Below are 19,130 nucleotides of genomic sequence, written 5' to 3' on the forward strand. Positions count from 1 at the left end.
AGTTCCCCCTTTAAAGAGAATCTACTATGGAATTTAAACCTTCATCCTATCTTTTTAGGGAGAATGGCTGAACTTCAGTCTCTGAAAAACACGGTGACTTCTCAAGGACCTGTTGCATTTGTGTCTTTGGCTAATGAAGAAATCCTAAAACTGGAAGGTAATCTGGGATGGGGGTAAAAGGGGAGGAGGCGGGGGGCTGGTAGGGTGGTTGGGGTTTAAGTCTAAAATCTTTTTCTTCCCTACTAGGTACTGATCCAGCAGACTACTCCACATTGGACCTGGCTAGAGCACTAGTAACTGCTGGGGTTGTTGGGTCTGTGGCTGTTGCTGTTCTAGGCTTGTGGATGTACCGCAGGAATCAAGCATGTAACCTGAAAACTGCAAATGTTTAAATAAACAATTTTTTCTAAATCTGTCTTTTACTAGCTTTATTCTCAACATGGTTCCAGAAATGTGTAAAATATTGGGTTTGTTGCCTGAAATTGAAGTTGTTCAGACAAGGCTTCCACCCAAAAATACAGAACAGGTTATCCTTAATGGCTGAGCTAGCAAGTAAATTCTCCTAGCCCAATTTCTATTTATGGACAATTATGTGATGAGCCGGAATGCTTAAAGTTGCTCTCAAGCTGCTTTAGTTGCTGTAAAATAGTCAAATAGTCGGTGATTCACTGAGAATTTGTTCACCTTGTGAGTCAACTGGGAGACTCAACCATGCTGTCCCTGTTGCCTATTAGGGTTGTGATAACAGGAAGGTCTACAGACTTTGTATCTATTACTCGATGTACAAGTGTTGTGTTCCTGTTAGTCAGTGGCAATCCTTTGGAGATGGTCCTAGTTTCTGACAGGCACGCTACCTCTATCCATAACTTTGGCTAGGCACATCTCCTGTCTTCAGACACTTTACCTTTGCTCTTGTCCATCCCGGGCTTCCTCAAACCTAGCCTCATATTTATTTTTTTTGTTACTGGAAGGCTGAACCTTGTGTCTCGGCAAGCACCAACTTTCCCATTGGGGTGTGTCACGTTCACTGTCTCCTGCTGCACTCAAATTGCTAGACGTGAATTTCGTTCCAAACTGCAATGTTACCGAATTTAAACATATTGAAGATAACAAATTCAGACGGAATTTGAATCTTTTTCCAAATAGAATGGAGAAGAGAATAAAGAGTACAGACAATAAAAACGCAATACTCTAAATATTTGAATTATAAACTTTTTCCCAAACTTAAATATAATTTGAACTGTCTTCCTAGTCAAACTGATTAACTTTTGAGAAAAATAAATGTCATTCTTTAATTTTCGGAAGATGGTTATATTCATATTTGAATACATAAAGTCAATTTTGGGGAAATGGTTAGGTTCTGTTTTGAAATTTGTTAGATATCTTTCTATTCATATACGTTTTATGAAAAATTATAAAGTAAAACCGAATAAAGTGGCATATAATCAAATCTGAATAATTTAAAAATCATCTTGAATATAAAATACATTTGAATTCAAACCAGAATAAAATGAATATTGGAAATTGGTTTATTTTCTCTTATCACCTTCCAGGACGGCACACGAGAGATGATGGCTCCTCCCCACAGGAAACACAATCACTTAACAATTTAAAAGTCCCCACCCTTCCCCTTGATCCCCAGTATTGATTGTGTTTCTCCCGAACACATCGTCACGTTTGTTTTGTTTGAATACCTAGAGACCGGGGAGGGTCGAAGGTACCCCTGTTGAGACAGGTCTTAGGGAGGCCGGGGAGGGCTGAACTAACCTGTAGGCCTTCGGGTCTAACTCACAGGTCGCCCCAGGCGTGCACCAGCGCTCTGAGCTGCGGGGAGGCTTGCCATCGCTAGGGTGCAGAGGAAACGCCGCCATTTGAAGAGCTCTCTCTTCCCGGGTACTGCTTCCTACTTTTGGAAACATGGCGCTCCAAGCCTCTCTGAGTGAAGGTGGGCTTTTGCCTCACAGCGCAACCCGGAAGGAACGCCTAGAGAGCAGCATGGGCGGCGGAAGGGTCGGCTTGCGGATAGCCCCTGCAAGAGGTACCGACAGCCATGGACCCAGCCAAACCTCCTCATGGAACAGGAGGAGATGAAGGCATATGTGACTGCAAGCAGATCCAGGTCGGGGTGCAGTGAGTACAAATCCCCCTTGGAAAAGGAGGAGGGAAGGGAGTGAGAGCTCCTGGATTTCAGGGGTCTGGGATCCTGGAGCCAGCCAGGCAGGACTGGTTTTCTCACCTTACCCTTTCCCCTCCCCAGTACAAACCTGCAGTCCTGGGGGAGGACAAAGTAATATTATGCATATATGTATATCTCTTGTCTGGCAGAAACCCCCCCAGCGGATCCCAAATAAATGGTCTCCTGCCGCTACAAGGTATAGCTCCTCTAAAAATAAATATGTGGGTCATAAGAAACTCCCACTCAAAATCCTTTTTTGCTAAGAATGCATGGATAACCTAGCAGAGAAAGGGACTCCTGCAATAATGGGGTATCTCTCATCTATACAGATGGAAAGACCGGCAACGGTTAACTTTCCGTGAAACTGCCAGGCAGTCAGTAACTTAAGGTCTGACATAAGAGGAGCTTATCCCTAGAGAAAACATATCCTCCCAGGAAGGCCTCACCTGAATAGTATCTAGTGCCCTTCCCCCGCTTCCATTCATTCCCTTTAGTCCGGGTAGAGGAAGCAAAGGACAGGGAGGATATGAAAAGCAAAGCTGAACAGGACGCCCCTTCACCCTAGAGGGTCTGGATGGACTCCTGCGGGCAATACAGGCCTCTGAGGAGATTATAGGAATCCCTGAAGGATTAGGGCCAGCTACCATGAATCTGACATATAGCTCATAATGGTGTTGTTAGATTATTTTTTTTTTTTTTTTTAGCCCCCAAAAAACGTACCTCCTAAACTCTTAGGATAGGCCCGACAAGGGGGGCAGCTTATATATATATATATATATATATATATATATATATATATATATATATATATATATATATATATATATATATATATATATATATATATATATATATATATATATATATATATTTTACCCCTGTGGGGGTTGCTTATTGTCTACAACATCTTCCCAGGTTCCAACCTATCACTTTCTCCTTACAATGCTGTTATACTTATCAGTATGTAAGGGTTAATCTGAATCTCTTGTGGCTCAGGCAACAAACCAGTGAAGCAGCCATACAGGTGTCTGATTGCCTCCAGCCTAAAAGTTATGGTCATCTCTTCACGAGAGACCTAATTGATTTCTGAGTCTGTGCTCGTTAAGACCGTAGAGACTAGGACTCGCTCCCACCTGTGTGTGGACCAGCTACACCTACTCAGATCTAGGCAATAGTAGGTTAGCAGCTACCACTACTGTGGTATATTTAAACACCTCAGATTTCCATTATTTGGAACTACCAGGCTCCTCCACTGGGAGGAAGGATCAGTATCTGAGATTCAGGTTATGCCTAGGATAGGTCGTTGGCTGTCCGCACATCAGAAATACACAACATGGGGAGTCTTTTATCTTGTGTCATTTTGATATACATATATATACAGTATATAGATAAATATCCTATGATTCACCAAAAATTGATTAGGTAACGGTACGCTGTTCCTAGTCAAACGCTTAACACTGAATGGTGGGTGATGCCTCTATTACATATCAGCACAGTCGGATACATGACTGTATACTATTGCTCATCAAAAAAGTATGACATTGATTTGTCGGTGACACATCTATTATATAACGGCACACTATTGTTGTTCAGAAACGCACCACATTGAATTACTGTGGGTGAAATTTCTGTCGGATACAGGATTGTATACTATTGCTCATCAGAAAAGTATGACATTGAATTGTCGGTGACACCTCTGTTATATTGTTATTCAGATACATACCATATTGATTTACTGTTGGTAAATATTTCTGGAGGTTACATGTCTGTACACTATTGCTTATCAGAAACGCATGACGTTGAGTTACTGATAGCGACTTTTCTGCTGATTATATGACTGTACAATTTTTGCTAAACAAAAACGCATAACATTGTATTATTGGTTATGATATTTATGTATTCAGATATGCACTGCTTCAAGGTTTCCTTTTGCTAGTGACATCTCGGTTGATTAGAAGACCCGGCAAGGTTGCATTTAGTAACACACTGAGTTGTCGGCAACATTCTGTTGGTCATATAACTGTCCAAGTTTTTTTCTAATCAAAATCATTCACAACTTTGTATGGTGGGTTCAATGACGGTTTAACATTACTATCCAGAAACGCACAGCATTGGATTTTTGCTAGTAGCGTTTTTTCTATCGGGTATATGACTGCGTAGTGATGGTAATCAGGAATATACAATCTTACTGTCTGTAACATTTGTTGTCCTATACCCTGTTGTTTATCTGTAATGTGTTAATACCGCTCTCTGCTAGTTATGACTGCAGGTAGTATAGCACCAGCCATACACGGTTGAGGCCGCATTTGTCCTTCTTTGTTGTCTGCATGCAGCTGCAATTCATGATCATCAGAAATATACTATAGGTGCTAGTGTTATTTTCTGTTGATTTAGAGGACCGTACTGTGGTCAGAGTCAGGAATAGACAACACTAAAGTTGTTCTTGTCATCCCGTCTGGACTCTATTACCTGGGATCGCTGCAAATAGATAAAACACAGCAGTAGAAGGTGTCTGTGCCCTCCGCGTTTAATTACTCAGAAAAACACCATATTGGCTAGTGGCCTCTCTGTTGGATGCAGGACCTTATAACCTATTAAGCATCAGAGACTCACACTTGGAGCTTCTGTCCTTTCTCTGGGCTGAGGTTATATGGTATCTTATTGCATATTAGAATTACACAACATCCCTTGGTTGGTTTGTGTCTTCTCTATCCTACAGTTATCTGTATATCAGAAAACACAGCAGTGAAAGCTGGGGGTGTCTTCCTGCTTTGTGTTCCATGTTAAGTCTGAGCTTGCTACCCTTCGGAAATACAAGATTTATGACCTGTATTTCAGAGATGTTTTGGTCACTTTATTTCAGACCTCATTTTCCATGTACATGGAAGGAACAAGATTTCTGATTGCAGGCCTTTACTTCTAGGCATGCCAGAATTCCCTGGACCTTGGACCCAGTAGGGTTATAGGACACTGGAAGGAGGTCATAAAATCACCTATCAGGTTTTTTCTTAGTAGGAAAGGGGTAACGCTTTTAGGAGCTGTTTGCTTAAAAATTCAGCATCAGAATATTCTGACTGTTTCTCCCGATCCGATAGGTTTATGGCTCGGTATATGTTCTTCATGTCACCCCCTTGGACGAACTGGATGTGAATAACCAATATTCATCTTTTACTCCTACTATAGCATTTGTCCCTTTATGGTAGGGATCTGTTTAACTTGACACTCCATTGGTGCTTGGAGTGAATCATGACCTCGAACACTGGATATTTACAGAATACTGTATTCTGTTGGCGTGTGGCACTCATGGGTTTACCCTGAGAATATAGGGTAAAAGGTGTCTGCGTGTTATACGCAGGGTGCGGTGAAAAGTTTTTTTTCTTTCCCCGACACTTTTGTTTCTTTTCTGTTATATACCAATTAATGCAGTGGTTACTCGCAATTTAGTAACAGGCTCTTTTTCTGCGCAGTTTAATATATTGACTCGCAGAGTTATAAGGAGCCTGGGGTATATAGAACAATTTCACAGCCGACATGTCAGCATTCAGATGGGAAGAAACCCAGAAGTGGGGAATGACCAAGATGAGACCTACTTGCCAAACGCCTTGCAGTGCAGCCGTTTTGACCGGTCTAGCAGTGTGCGTTGGAGACAGAATTTTGTCCACGCGTATTGGCGGGCGCATGAATGAGCCACGCCAAGGCATCCTGTGGTCCTGACACTGACCAATAAGTGTCCTCACTATGAAGTCGCATGCATTCCAATAAATGGAGGTGGACAGGTGGACTGAAGGGAGTGCAGGAGCACACCAAACGCCTTGTTTAGTCACATACCTGTCCAGCCATTTGAATCAAGGGAATAAACTTCCCTTAAACCTAGTATCCTTGAGCGGGGTTATTCCTTGTTTCACCATGACTATGGCAAACAAAAAGGGGGACCCACAAGGATTGCCCATCAGGAGACCTTTTTTTCCTTTCTAAACCATTCTCCTGAACAGACTAGTGGCTTAAAACCAGATGTTTTGTCTTGGTTGATCAAAGTAGGTCCTTGTTTCACAGAACAAATGTCTAGATGGTCCTATGCAGCAGTGGCAGACATTATCGACCACGATGTCTAGAATATTGGCACAGCCAACCTTTCTATCCTAAAAAATACTCAGGCTCTCAGAATGTTTTTTCTTTAAGAGCACGTGCCACCTAGACCTTGCATCCAAAGAGGAGACAAGGGCATAGGTGGAGCAGACCTGCTGGTCATTTACATGATCCAGCTAGGATACCTTCATCACACACTAGGGAGTGGAGGTGGTGAAATAAAATCAGATTCTGACACCTAGCAGAAGACCTTGCAGGCAAGGGTCCCACCCTAAAGTAGGCCTTTTTGGTTCCTTGATTATCCTCTCGTGTGCCGTCCTGGAAGGTGATAAGAGAAAACCTACGTTACTTACCGATAACGTTATTTCTATGAACCTTCCAGGACGGCAGGCCTACTTCCCGCCCTATGTGGAGGGAAAAGATAAGCTAAACGCTAGGTGGTAAGTACCTATACGGAACAAGGTCCCTTGTGAACCAGTTCAGGATTACTTTATTACATACTGGGGATCAAGGGGAAGGGTGGGGACTTTTAAATTGTTAAGTGATTGTGTTTCCTGTGGGGAGGAGCCATCATCTCTCGTGTGCCGTCCTGGAAGGTTCATAGAAATAACGTTATCGGTAAGTAACGTAGGTTTTCTATACTTTGTTGGAATAAACAATTGGTGTAGAGCAGGGGTGCCCAACCTTTTGAAGAGCAAGGGCCACTTAAGCAACTTGGTAACCAGTCGCGGGCCACAATGAGTGGAGCGGGTGGATCACAGACCACTTGGCTCTACAGAGCCACTCTACTCAGCACACCAAACTCACAGGTGATAGAAGTCTATGGCTCAGTGCAGGTAACCCACAGGTGCACTTCTCTGTACCTGTGGATCAGTTTGAAAGCGGCCCAGTAACCACTGCAGAACAGATAGAGATTTTTTTATATATATATATATATATATATAGATGAAAAATAAGTATTTGAACACCCTGCTATTTTGCAAGTTCTCCCACTTGGAAATCATGGAGGGGTCTGAAATTGTTATCGTAGGTGCATGTCCACTGTGAGACATAATAAAAAAAAAAAAAAATCCAGAAATCACAATGTATGATTTTTTTTTTAACTATTTATTTGTATGATACAGCTGCAAATAAGTATTTGAACACCTGAGAAAATCAATGTTAATATTTGGTACAGTAGCCTTTGTTTGCAATTACAGAGGTCAAACGTTTCTTGTAGTTTTTCACCAGGTTTGCACACACTGGAGGAGGGATTTTGGCCCACTCCTCCACACAGATCTTCTCTAGATCAGTCAGGTTTCTGGGCTGTCGCTGAGAAACACGGAGTTTGAGCTCCCTCCAAAGATTCTCTATTGGGTTTAGGTCTGGAGACTGGCTAGGCCACGCCAGAACCTTGATATGCTTCTTACAGAGCCACTCCTTGGTTATCCTGGCTGTGTGCTTCGGGTCATTGTCATGTTGGAAGACCCAGCCTCGACCCATCTTCAAAGCTCTAACTGAGGGAAGGAGGTTGTTGCCCAAAATCTCGCAATACATGTCCCCGGTCATCCTCTCCTTAATACAGTGCAGTCGCCCTGTCCCTGTGCAGAAAAACACCCCCAAAGCATGATGCTACCACCCCCATGCTTCACAGTAGGGATGGTGTTCTTGGGATGGTACTCATCATTCTTCTTCCTCCAAACACAGTTAGTGGAATTATGACCAAAAAGTTCTATTTTGGTCTCATCTGACCACATGACTTTCTCCCATGACTCCTCTGGATCATCCAAATGGTCATTGGCAAACTTAAGACGGGCCTTGACATGTGCTGGTTTAAGCAGGGGAACCTTCCGTGCCATGCATGATTTCAAACCATGACGTCTTAGTGTATTAACAGTAACCTTGGAAACGGTGGTCCCAGCTCTTTTCAGGTCATTGACCAGCTCCTCCCGTGTAGTCCTGGGCTGATTTCTCACCTTTCTTAGGATCATTGAGACCCCACGAGGTGAGATTTTGCATGGAGCCCCAGTCCGAGGGAGATTGACGGTCATGTTTAGCTTCTTCCATTTTCTAATGATTGCTCCAACAGTGGACCTTTTTTCACCAAGCTGCTTGGCAATTTCCCCGTAGCCCTTTCCAGCCTTGTGGAGGTGTACAATTTTGTCTCTAGTGTCTTTGGACAGCTCTTTGGTCTTGGCCATGTTAGTAGTTGGATTCTTACTGATTGTATGGGGTGGACAGGTGTCTTTATGCAGCTAATGACCTCAAACAGGTGCATCTAATTTAGGATAATAAATGGAGTGGAGGTGGACATTTTAAAGGCAGACTAACAGGTCTTTGAGGGTCAGAATTCTAGCTGATAGACAGGTGTTCAAATACTTATTTGCAGCTGTATCATACAAATAAATAGTTAAAAAATCATTGTGATTTCTGGATTTTTTTTTTGATTATGTCTCTCACAGTGGACATGCACCTACGATGACAATTTCAGACCCCTCCATGATTTCCAAGTGGGAGAACTTGCAAAATAGCAGGGTTTTCAAATACTTATTTTCCTCACTGTATATGTATGTACGCGCACACACACACACACACACACACACACACACACACACACACACACACACACACACACACACACGTAATAAAAAAAACTTGCCTTGAATGAATGAAAACTTATATAGCGCAACACATGCAAACTTAATCACCTCTTTAACGGTATTCTATCCCAGAGCGGGAGGTCGTGGGCCACATCAGAGGGCTCCGCCTACCACTGGTTGGGCATATCTGGTGTCGAGAAACAAATATAACAATTTTTCAAATGGAACAAATTAACATAGAATAAAATTTTGAATTTAACTATTTGCCAAAATTCTAATAGAATTAATTTTTAAATAGAAAAGGTGTGTGGGTTTTTAATCTTCAGAAATTTGGAAAACTCTTCATATTCAAACTTTTTTTAGCATTTTATGAAAGTTTGTTAAACTTTTTTTCCAGTGTTGGCCCATCCTATAAATTGTAGCATACTCCCCCCCCCCAAAACTTGGACTGACTAAAGCTATCAAGAATGGGGGGGCACCTTGTGCATATCAACTGTATATGGGATCAAGCCTATTGGGTAGGCAGTAGGGCTGGTAATATCACTTGGCTATTAAAAGCTTGCTGTGATGTTGCTGCTCCAGCTTCCATGTAATAGAGTGTGGTATTTCAGAAATTTAGTTATTCGAAAATGTAAAATTTAAGTATTGGAATGTCATTTCAAATTTGTCTGTTGGTGAATATAACTTTGGATGAGTTACCAAATCATGAATGCCGCATCTGAACGTAGAACGATTTAATTACAAACTTTATTTTGCTCCATTTGTTTAGATGCGGCATTCGTTATTTTGGATTATTTGTTACATTTATTAACTGCCTAATTTGAAAGGAAATTCCAATACCCATATATTTCTAATCTTTAATTTTTTGCAATTTGGGGGGGGCGGAATTCCGAAGTCAAAAACTCAATTTGAAAATTAAATTTTGGATTTCCAAATTAAGCAAAAAACAAATGGAACACATTTTTGGCAGTGCACATGTCTAACTAGAATTAGCTGAAGTAAAATGGCATTGGCTTCATCTTTTGATTAAGTTGCGCTGTCTGGTTTTGTTCTGCACAGGTCTAATGGATCACCTGCTGGCACCGTCCACATTTGTTTCCTGACTAGTCTGACCTCCTGACTCAGAGTACATGTCTGCTGAACGAAAGAACTGTTGTTCAAAAGTCAATGTATAACTCAAAAGTTTTTGCTCCTGAGGTTCTGGTCTGGAGTCCAGAAAGAATTGAAGAGACATGTCCTTAACCAAGTCAGCAAAGGGCTCCACTTCTAGGGGGAGAGGTGGCTTACTGGCCTTTTTCACATTTGTGCCACCCATAAATCTTATGGGTATCTGGTTGCTTCTTTCATTGGAAGATACAGCTTTGGTCTCGGATGGTTGGACCCTCGGGTCAAGCACTTCAGGCCATGTTGGTTAATCGGTCACCATTAAGCCTCTGTGCCAGAAAAAAAATCCTTTGCTCCAGCAACAATATACAAGTTCTGTTAGCCAACATGGTTCTTACCGGCTCTAGGGACGGCAATCTCAATGCCAGCAGATGTGATTTTTTTAAGAGGAGTACTCTGAGGGATCTCAGAGCGGTCTTCTGACAGACCTCTGTTTCTACATGGGTCAAGACATCATCATGCAGCATATGTCTGCTGGTTGGGTTCTCAATCCACATCTCTTTCTAGAAAGGGATTTCTGTCAAGTACATGGAGGGTTCTCAGAACTCTACAAGAGATTGGCTGGCTAGTCTTTCAAAAGGTCTTGTCACTTCTACACAAATCTTGGTTCCGGATACATGGTGTTTGCCACTAGAGCATACTGGTGCTAGGACGCCGGTAATCCTGGCTTTCCTCTTCCCCTGTCGGTGTCTCAATACCTGGTGGGTTCCAGGGGAGGTGTTATCAAAATAAAAAAAGTATATACCGCACTGTAGCTCAAAATATATAAAAAGTGGCCAGCACAGCTGAAGACAATTGGAAAATAATACACATACAAAAGTGCAGCGCTCATAAATTCTGTGACCAAGTGATATGAGTATAAAAACACAATGAAGTGATCAAAAATTATCTTAAATGTCCACCAATGGGAAGAGAATTGAATCCAACAGTCCTAATACAATGGACAGTAACAGTGGATGAGCATCAATGGAAAATATAGAAACTTGCCAGGGGAACCACCACCGATTGTATGAAGGCTTACCGGAGACGGTTGACTTAAAGGGGCATACACCTCTTAAGTCATGCAGGCTTATGATGACATTCATTGTTTAAAGTGAAAATCCAGGTCGCTACACTCACAGATCCGGATAAAACCAGCACGGGTCCTCAGCAAGTTACCAGTGAAAGATGCGGTTGGAATTCACACGGAGAAAAGGAGAAGGAAATCCACAAGTTGCAACCAAAAATTAAAGAAAGGTTCCACATTAGTGTAATATCGTATAAAAATTGTATTAAATGTAAAAAGAGTAAAACTCACATTTCATTCGAAAAATACAATCTGTTGCAGAGACATGGAGTAGCGCAATGATGTTGGCAGAACTCGACTAGAGGAGGTGTTAACCCATTGTGTGCTGGCATGAGGTAGGGCCAGGAATGTATTATTTTAACTAGTCGGTGCCCGCCCCCGTCAAATGACAGCGGGGCGCTGCGACTCTCATTCTGGGACTCCGTCATATGACAGGGTACCAGAACGGCCACTCGCGTGCGCGCGGCCCGCATCTCTGTAAAGAGCCACGTCTGCGGCTCTTTAACCATGTGATCGGATGTGTCGAATCACAGCCGGTCACATGTAAACACGGAGATGCCAGTAATCGGCTCTCCTCGCCTCACACTGACAGTGTGTGTGGCGAGGAGAGCCAATCAGCGGCATCTCCATGCAGGGGGGACATCTAGGAATGTAATCAGGGCACTGCTTACAGTGTAGTAATGTAGTGGCAGCAATCAGTGCCCATTACAGTATAGGAATGTAGTGTCACCAATCAGTGCCAGCAATCAATGCTCACCACTGCCCATTAGCAATGTCAGTCAGTGCTGGCTATCACTGCCACCCATCAATGCCCATCACTGCTGCCTATGAAAACTTATTTTTCCCTCAATTTAGGCCGATACGTATTCTTCTACCTATTTTTAGTAAAAAAGCGTTTATCGATTGGTTTGCGCAAAAGCTATAGCGTTTACAAAATAGGGGATAGTTTTATGGCATTTTTATTAATAATTTTTTTTTTTTTACTAGTAATGGCAGCGATCAGTGATTTTTTTCGTGACTGCGACATTATGGCGGACACATCGAACACTTTTGACACATTTTCGGGACCATTTTCACAGCGAAAAATGCTATAAAAATGCACTGATTACTGTGAAAATGACACTGGCAGTAAAGGTTTTAACCACTAGGTGGTGCTAAGGGGTTAAGTGTGCCCTAAGGGTGCGATTCTTACTGTAGGGGGTTGTGGCTGTAGGTGCGACGTCACTGATCGTCGTTCCCTATAACAGGGAACAGACGATCAGTGTCACTGCCACAGAGAAGAATGGGGAAGGTTTGTTTTTCACTCACCTCTCCCCGTTCTTCAGCTCCTGTGACCGATCGCGGCACACCGGCGGCGATCGGGTCCGCGGGTCCCGCTGGCGCGGTCATGGAGCTTCGGACCCCCGGCTGGGCTCTTAAAGGTGACGTACAGGTAGGTGCCTGTGCCCAGCCGTGCTATTCTGCCGACATCTATGTGCAGGAGGCGGTCCTTAAGTGGATAATGGAAGGCAGTAACACTCGGGTCACGGTGGCCGTGGCGCCTTGCCACAGCAGAGAGGAGGAGGACGACAGCAGTACACTGATGTGAGTGTCTCGGTGGTGGCGCCTCACCACAGCACAGAGGAGGACACTGATGTGAGGGGGCATAGGAGGACATTACCGTGGGGTGGGTGAGGGGAAGGGGGCAGAGGAGAACATTACTGTGGGGGGGTGAAGGGAACAGAAGAGGACATTACTAGGGGGGTGAAGAGGGCATTACTGGGGGGGGGGTGTTGAAGGGGCAAATGAGGAAATTACTGGGGGAGGGGTAAAGGGGGCAGAGATGGATATTACAGTGGGGGGGGGGTGAAGGGGGAAAAGGAGGACATTACTGTGGCGGGTGAAGGGGGCAGAGTTGGACATTACTGCGGGGGGGGGGGTGAAGGGGGCAGAGCTGTGGGGGCAGGGCTCACACTTTTTTATTTTTGAGGTGGGGGGTCTTAGGTGAGTTCTCACACTTTTTCCCAGCACTTGACCCCCGTGCCTGCGTGGGTTTCCTCTTAAACTCCAAAGACATGCTGGGAGGTTAATTGGCTCTCCTGTCTAAATTGGCCCCAGTATGTGAATGTATGGATGTGAGTTAGGGGACATTAGATTGTAAGCTCCTTGAGGGCGGGGACTGATGTGAATGTACAATGTATATGTAAAAGTGCTACATAAGTACCTAAAATAAATACATGTGCTTTAAATGTTTTTATTTAACCACTTGCCTACCGGGCACTTACACCCCTTTCCTGCCCAGGCCAATTTTTTAGCGCTCTCGCACTTTGAATGACAATTGCGCGGTCGTGCTACACTGTACCCCAACACATTTTTTTATAATTTTCTTCACACAGATAGAGCTTTCTTTTGGTGGTATTTAATCACTGCTGGGTTTTTTCTTTTTTTACCAACCAAAAAAACGACCAAACATTTTGAAAAATATGTTTTTTACTTAGTTTCTGTCAGTAAAGTTTGTAACCAAGTTATTTTTCCTCTTCACTGATGTGCACTTATGAGGCGGCACTGATAGGCTGAACTGGTGGGCATTGATGAGCCGCCACTTATGGGCTTTTAGATGGCACTGATATGTGGCACTGATGAGCACTAATAGGCGGCACTGGTGGGAACTGATGGGCATTGATCGACAGCAGTGATGGGCATTGATGGGTGGCAGTGATAGCCAGCACTGACTGACATTGCTAATGGGCAGTGGTGAGCATTGATTGCTGCCACTGGTGGGCACTGATTGGTGACACTACATTTCCATACTGTAATGGGCACTGATTGCTGCCACTACATTGCTACACTGTAATCAGTGCCCTGATTACATTCCTAGATGTCCCACTGCATGGAGTTGCCGCCGATTGGCTCTCCTCACCACACACTCTGTCAGTGTGAGCCGAGGAGAGCCGATTACTGGCATCTCCGTGTTTACATGTGACCGTCTGTGATTCGACACATCCGATCACATGGTTAAAGAGCCTCAGACGCGGCTCTTTACAGAGATGTGGGCGCGCGAGTGCCCATTCTGGTACCCTGTCATATGACGGCGTCCCAGAATGAGAGACGCACCGCCCCACTGTCATTTGACGGTGGGTGGGCACCGACTAGTTAAAATAATGATAAATTCCTGGCCCTACCTCATGCCAGAACACAATGGGTTAACACCTCCTCTGGTCGAGTCCTGCCAACATCATTACGCTACTCCATGTCTCTGCAACAGATTGTATTTTTCGAATGCAATGCGAGTGTTACTTTTTACTCTTTTTACATTAAACACAATTTCTAAACGATATAACACTATGTGGAACCTTTCTTTAATTTTTGGTTGCAACTTGTGGTTTTATCCGGATCCGTGAGTGTAGCGACCTGGATTTTCACTTTAAACGATGAATGTCATCATAAGCCTGCATGACTTAAAAGGTGTATGCCCCTTTAAGTCCACCATCTTCGGTAAGCCTTCATACAATCGGTGGTGGTTCCCCTGGCAAGTTTCTATATTTTCCATTGATGCCTCTCCTGCCAGTGATGCTCATCCACTGTTACTGTCCATTGTATTAGGACTGTTAGATTCAATTCTCTTACCATTGGTGGACATTTAAGACAATTTTTGATCACTTTTATACTTCATTGTGTTTTTATACTCATAAATTCTGTGACCAAGTGATAACATTGTATATTATCACTTTCAAAATTATTTATTTATGAGCGCTGCACTTTTGTATGTGTATTATTTGCCAATTGTCTTTAGCTGTGCTGGCCACTTTTTATATATATTTTGAGCTACAGTGCGGTATATACTTTATTTATTTTGATAACACCACCTCTGGAACCCCCCAGGTATTGAGACTCCATCAGGAGAAGAGAGGAAAGCCAGGATTACCGGCGTCCTAGCACCAGTATGCTCTAGTGGCAAACACCATGTATCCTTAACCATGATAGAATAAAGCTTTGTGTAGAAGTCATAAAACCTTTTGGAAAAACTAGCCAGCCAATCTCTTGTAGAGTTCTGCGAACCCTCTGGGTACTTGACAGAAATCCCTGTCTAGAAGGAGGTGTGGATTGCGAACCCAACCAGACATATGATGTCTTGACCCATGTAGAAACAGAGGTATATCAGAAGACAGCTGGAGTTGAAACTAGGCATCCCTCGGCGTAATGGCAATCCTCTTAAAAATCACATCTGCTGGAATTGAGATTGCCATCCCTAGAGCCGGTAAGAACCACGTTGGCTAACATAACTTGTATATTGTTGCTGGAGCAAAGGATGGCTTCTGGCACAGAGGTTTAAGGTGACCGATTAACCAACATGGCCTAGGTGCTTGACCCCCGAGGGTCCAACAGTTTGAGACCAAAGCTGTATCTTCCAATCAAGATGAGCAACCAGATACCCATAAGATTTATGGGTGGCACAAATGTGAAAAAAGGCCAGTAAGCCACCTCACCCCCAGAAGTGGAGCCCTTTGCCAACTACTTGGTTAAGGACATGTCTCTTCAATTCTTTCTGGACTCCAGGCCAGAACCTCAGGAGCAAAACATTCAGTAGACATGTACTGTGAGGCAGGAGGCCAGACTAGTCAGGAAACACATGGTTCTGTACAGGTATAATGACCACCTTAGACCAACTTAAATCACAAGATGAAGCCAATGCCATTTTACTTCAGCTAATTGCAGTTAGACATGTGCACTGCCAAAATGTGTTACATTAGTTTTTTGCTTAATTTGGAAATCCATACATTTTCAAATTGAGTTTTTGATTTTAGAATTCCACTTCTGAAAAAACATATGCATAATACACATAACTTCCATACAAAACCAGGTGGGAATCCGGCTGTCCTGGAAGACTCTCAGAAAAGGAGTTACTGGTAAGTCTAACTCAGCTTTTCTCCCAAGCGTCTTCCAGGACAGCCCATGAGACGATGAGCCAGAACTTACCAGTCTAGGGTGGGACAACTGCCTGAAGGACCTTTCGACCAAACGCCTGTTCTTGAGCAGATAGCAGATCCAGGCAATAATGTTTAATGACGGTCAAATAACTGGACCATGTGGCAGCCTTGCAAATTTGTTCCGGTGAGGCACCAGCCCTCTCAGCCCAAGAGGCAGAAAACGCTCTTGTTGAATGCGCAGTGACAAAAGGTGTAGGAACTTCTCTAATTTTGTAAGCCTACGAGATGGCTTGCTTTAGATGCACTCTGTCTTTTTTTTCAGGTACGCACAAGGCTAATAAAACGTCTGTTTTCCTAAAGGTCTTTGTGACCTCCAGATAGACAAGGAGGATTCTTCTCACATCTAAAAAACGAAACTTCCTTTATCACCCTGTGGCAAACTACAAAAGGATGGCAGTACAATGTCCTGCGATCTGTGGAATGTACTGCCACCTTAGACAAAAACCTGGATCCGTTTTTAAAACAACTCGATCCTCAAAAATCGTGAGGAATGGCTCCCTCACTGATAAGGCCTCGCTTACTCTACGAGCTGAGGTAATCGCTGCCAAAAAAAAGTTAACGTAAGTTAATTTAATAGAAATATTCTCTAGCAGCTCAAAAGGAAACTCTACCAGAGTTTGAAGTACCAGGGACAGGTTCCAAGTTGGACAACTTCTCACAACTACTGGCCTGGCCCTAGAAATGGATTTGAAGAATCTAGCCACCGTGGGATTTTCCAAAAGAGAAACCCGGAGGAAAATACCGATAGCTGTCGTCTGTACCTTCAAGGAACTGACAGACCCTTGTCGACACCCTCTTGAAAAAATTCCAAAATAGAAGGAACATCATGCGTTGATCTTTGGTTTTCAGACAACCTTGAGTTAAACTTTTATCCAAACTCTGGAATATATGCCTCTAGTGACTGGTTTTCTGAAATTCACCAGAGTCTTGATTACTTTGTCAGAAAACCCCTGAGCCCTCAGTATCTTTTCTTAAGATACCAAGTTTAAGGAAACCGCCTGTGGGTGTGCGACTGGACCCTGCGATAGCAAGTCCTTTCTCTTCTGAAGCCTCATTGGGAGTCTCTGAGACCAGTCTGAAGCAGGGAAAACCATGGCCTCTTGGGCCAAAAAGGGGCAATCAGAATAAGGTCTGTTTCTTCTAGGAGAAACTTCCAGAATAAGTCTGATTGGTGGGAAGGCATAGCAAAGGTCGAATGGCCACGGATTCACCAAAGAACTCCTGTCCTGATTTGCGAACAGATCTGCTTCAGGGCAACCCCATTTGTCAGCGATATCCAAAAATACCTCTGGATGAAGCAACCAATTGTCTCGCTCCACCTTATGGCGGCTGAGATAGTCTGCCAGACAGTTTAGCGTCCCCTTCAGGTGCACTGCTGTAATTGAGGCTAGATTCTCTTCTGCCCATGACAACATTTCCTGGGCAATCGATTGAAGAATCCGACTCCTCGTGCCTCCGTTTGTTGAGGTACGCAACTGTGGCAATGTTGGACAGGAGCTGGAGATTGTGACCCGATTTCCGACCGAAAACCCTGCAGGGCTTTCTGGACCGCTAGAAGCTCTCTGGTTCTATGAAGCTTTTGCTTCCCTCAAGGACCGTTTTCCCTGTGCGACTTTGTCACTGAGGTGGGCCCCCCCATCCCCAGGAACTCATATCCGTCGTGATCCTCTTGGATACAGGAATTGACCATGGCAGGCCTCGTTAGGTGAAGATTTGTCCTCCACAAGCTTCTTTTTACCTTGGTAGGCAACAAAACTCTCGACTCCAGAGACCTTGTGTCTCCATCCCAGTTTTTCCAGAAGAAAAATCTGCAATGGTCTTTGATGGAATCTTGCCCATGGTACTGCAGGGAAACACAAGGTCATCAGACCCACTGCCCTTGAAACTTCCCTCAGCGAGACTGACCGATTGGTCTGTAAGGCTGATACCGCTTGCACCATTTTGGAGACCTTCTCCTCTGGGAGAAAAACATTTGTCTACCGAGCAAAAGTTGTAGCCCAGATACTTCACCTTCTGGGCCAGATTTAAGGAACTTCTTTATCAACCAGCCTAGGGATCCTGCAGTCTGGAGATCTGTTAGTCTTTAGTAAGACTGCCACTATTAGGAAGTCATCCAGGTAAGGGATGTAGTCATCGCCTTTAATCTTAGCGGAGCCAGAGCCTCCCAACACTTGTGAAAATGTGTGGGGCCGAGGACAGACCGAAGGGGAGGGCTTGAAACTGAAAGTGTCAGATTTGTTCCCATTTTGACTACTACTCAAGAATCTTTGGAATGCTGGTTGGATCGGGACATGCAGATGAGCATTCCTTAAATCTAAAGTGGCCATGAAGCAGTTTGGGTAAAGCAGGCTTTTGATTGTGAACACTGTCTCCATACGCAAGTGCTTGTACCTGATCGATTGGTTTAGAGACCAAAGATTCTACTTCGACAGCTTTCTGATAAAATATGGGAATAAAACCCTTGCTCCGATCTGAGCAGGGAACAGGAATCTGATCTGGCAAGTCTACTATTTGGAGACCCAGAGCCCTCGCTTTTTCCCGATCTTTAGGAGGTGATTAATAGTCGCTCTGGTGGTCGGCAGGAGAATTCCAGCCTGTACCCATTTGCTACTAGATGAAGGGACTTGGTGACTGCTGACCACTGTGGGAGAAAGGCCCTCAATCTTCCTCCCACTGGAAGATGCTGGTCACTGTGGCTTGTCGAGGCGTGTTAAACAAAAAAAAAAAAAACTACTTTTGCCCAGCCCAATGTTTCTTGGGCCTGTTCTCTCTAGGACTTGGCTGCCTGCTTTGGCCACAAATTGTTTTTTCTGGCCGTCTGCCTTTTCTTTTATTCTGGAAAAGGGAGAGGAAAAGATTTTAGAATCTCTTCTCTAGGGGTACCTGCGAACAGATGGGTTTGAATGTGTGTCAGCCATTCTTCCAAGTTTCTGGCTAGACAAGTGGCGGCCAGAGCCGTTTGAGATTCCCAGGCTCTGTGGAGGAGGATATCTCCTTTCTTGTCCATCGGGTCCTTAAGCGTGCCCATATCAAATGCCAGGTTTTTTAAACCTTTGAAAGAGCGTCTAACTTTGGGTTTTTGTTCCACAGCT

At 43.9% G+C, this 19,130-nt stretch overlaps 1 protein-coding gene across 4 annotated transcripts in view; it reads left to right on the forward strand.

Annotated features, from left to right (window-relative positions):
* LOC120938107 (zona pellucida sperm-binding protein 4-like) overlaps positions 1-19,130 on the forward strand; it is a 110,197-nt gene that overhangs the window by 24,519 nt on the left and 66,548 nt on the right. For 2 of the 4 annotated variants that reach the window (XM_040351822.1, XM_040351824.1), the window contains exons 11-12: positions 59-157; positions 247-411. The exons of the other annotated variants lie outside the window; for them this stretch is intronic. In XM_040351822.1, coding sequence (XP_040207756.1) covers positions 59-157; positions 247-392 — 245 coding nt within the window. In that variant the 3' untranslated portion in view covers positions 393-411. Of the gene's footprint in view, positions 1-58; positions 158-246; positions 412-19,130 lie in introns of those variants that run through there. 4 annotated transcript variants of the gene reach the window in all.

The sequence above is a fragment of the Rana temporaria genome, chromosome 4 (genome assembly GCF_905171775.1).
Source record: "Rana temporaria chromosome 4, aRanTem1.1, whole genome shotgun sequence".
NCBI lineage: Eukaryota > Metazoa > Chordata > Amphibia > Anura > Ranidae > Rana > Rana temporaria.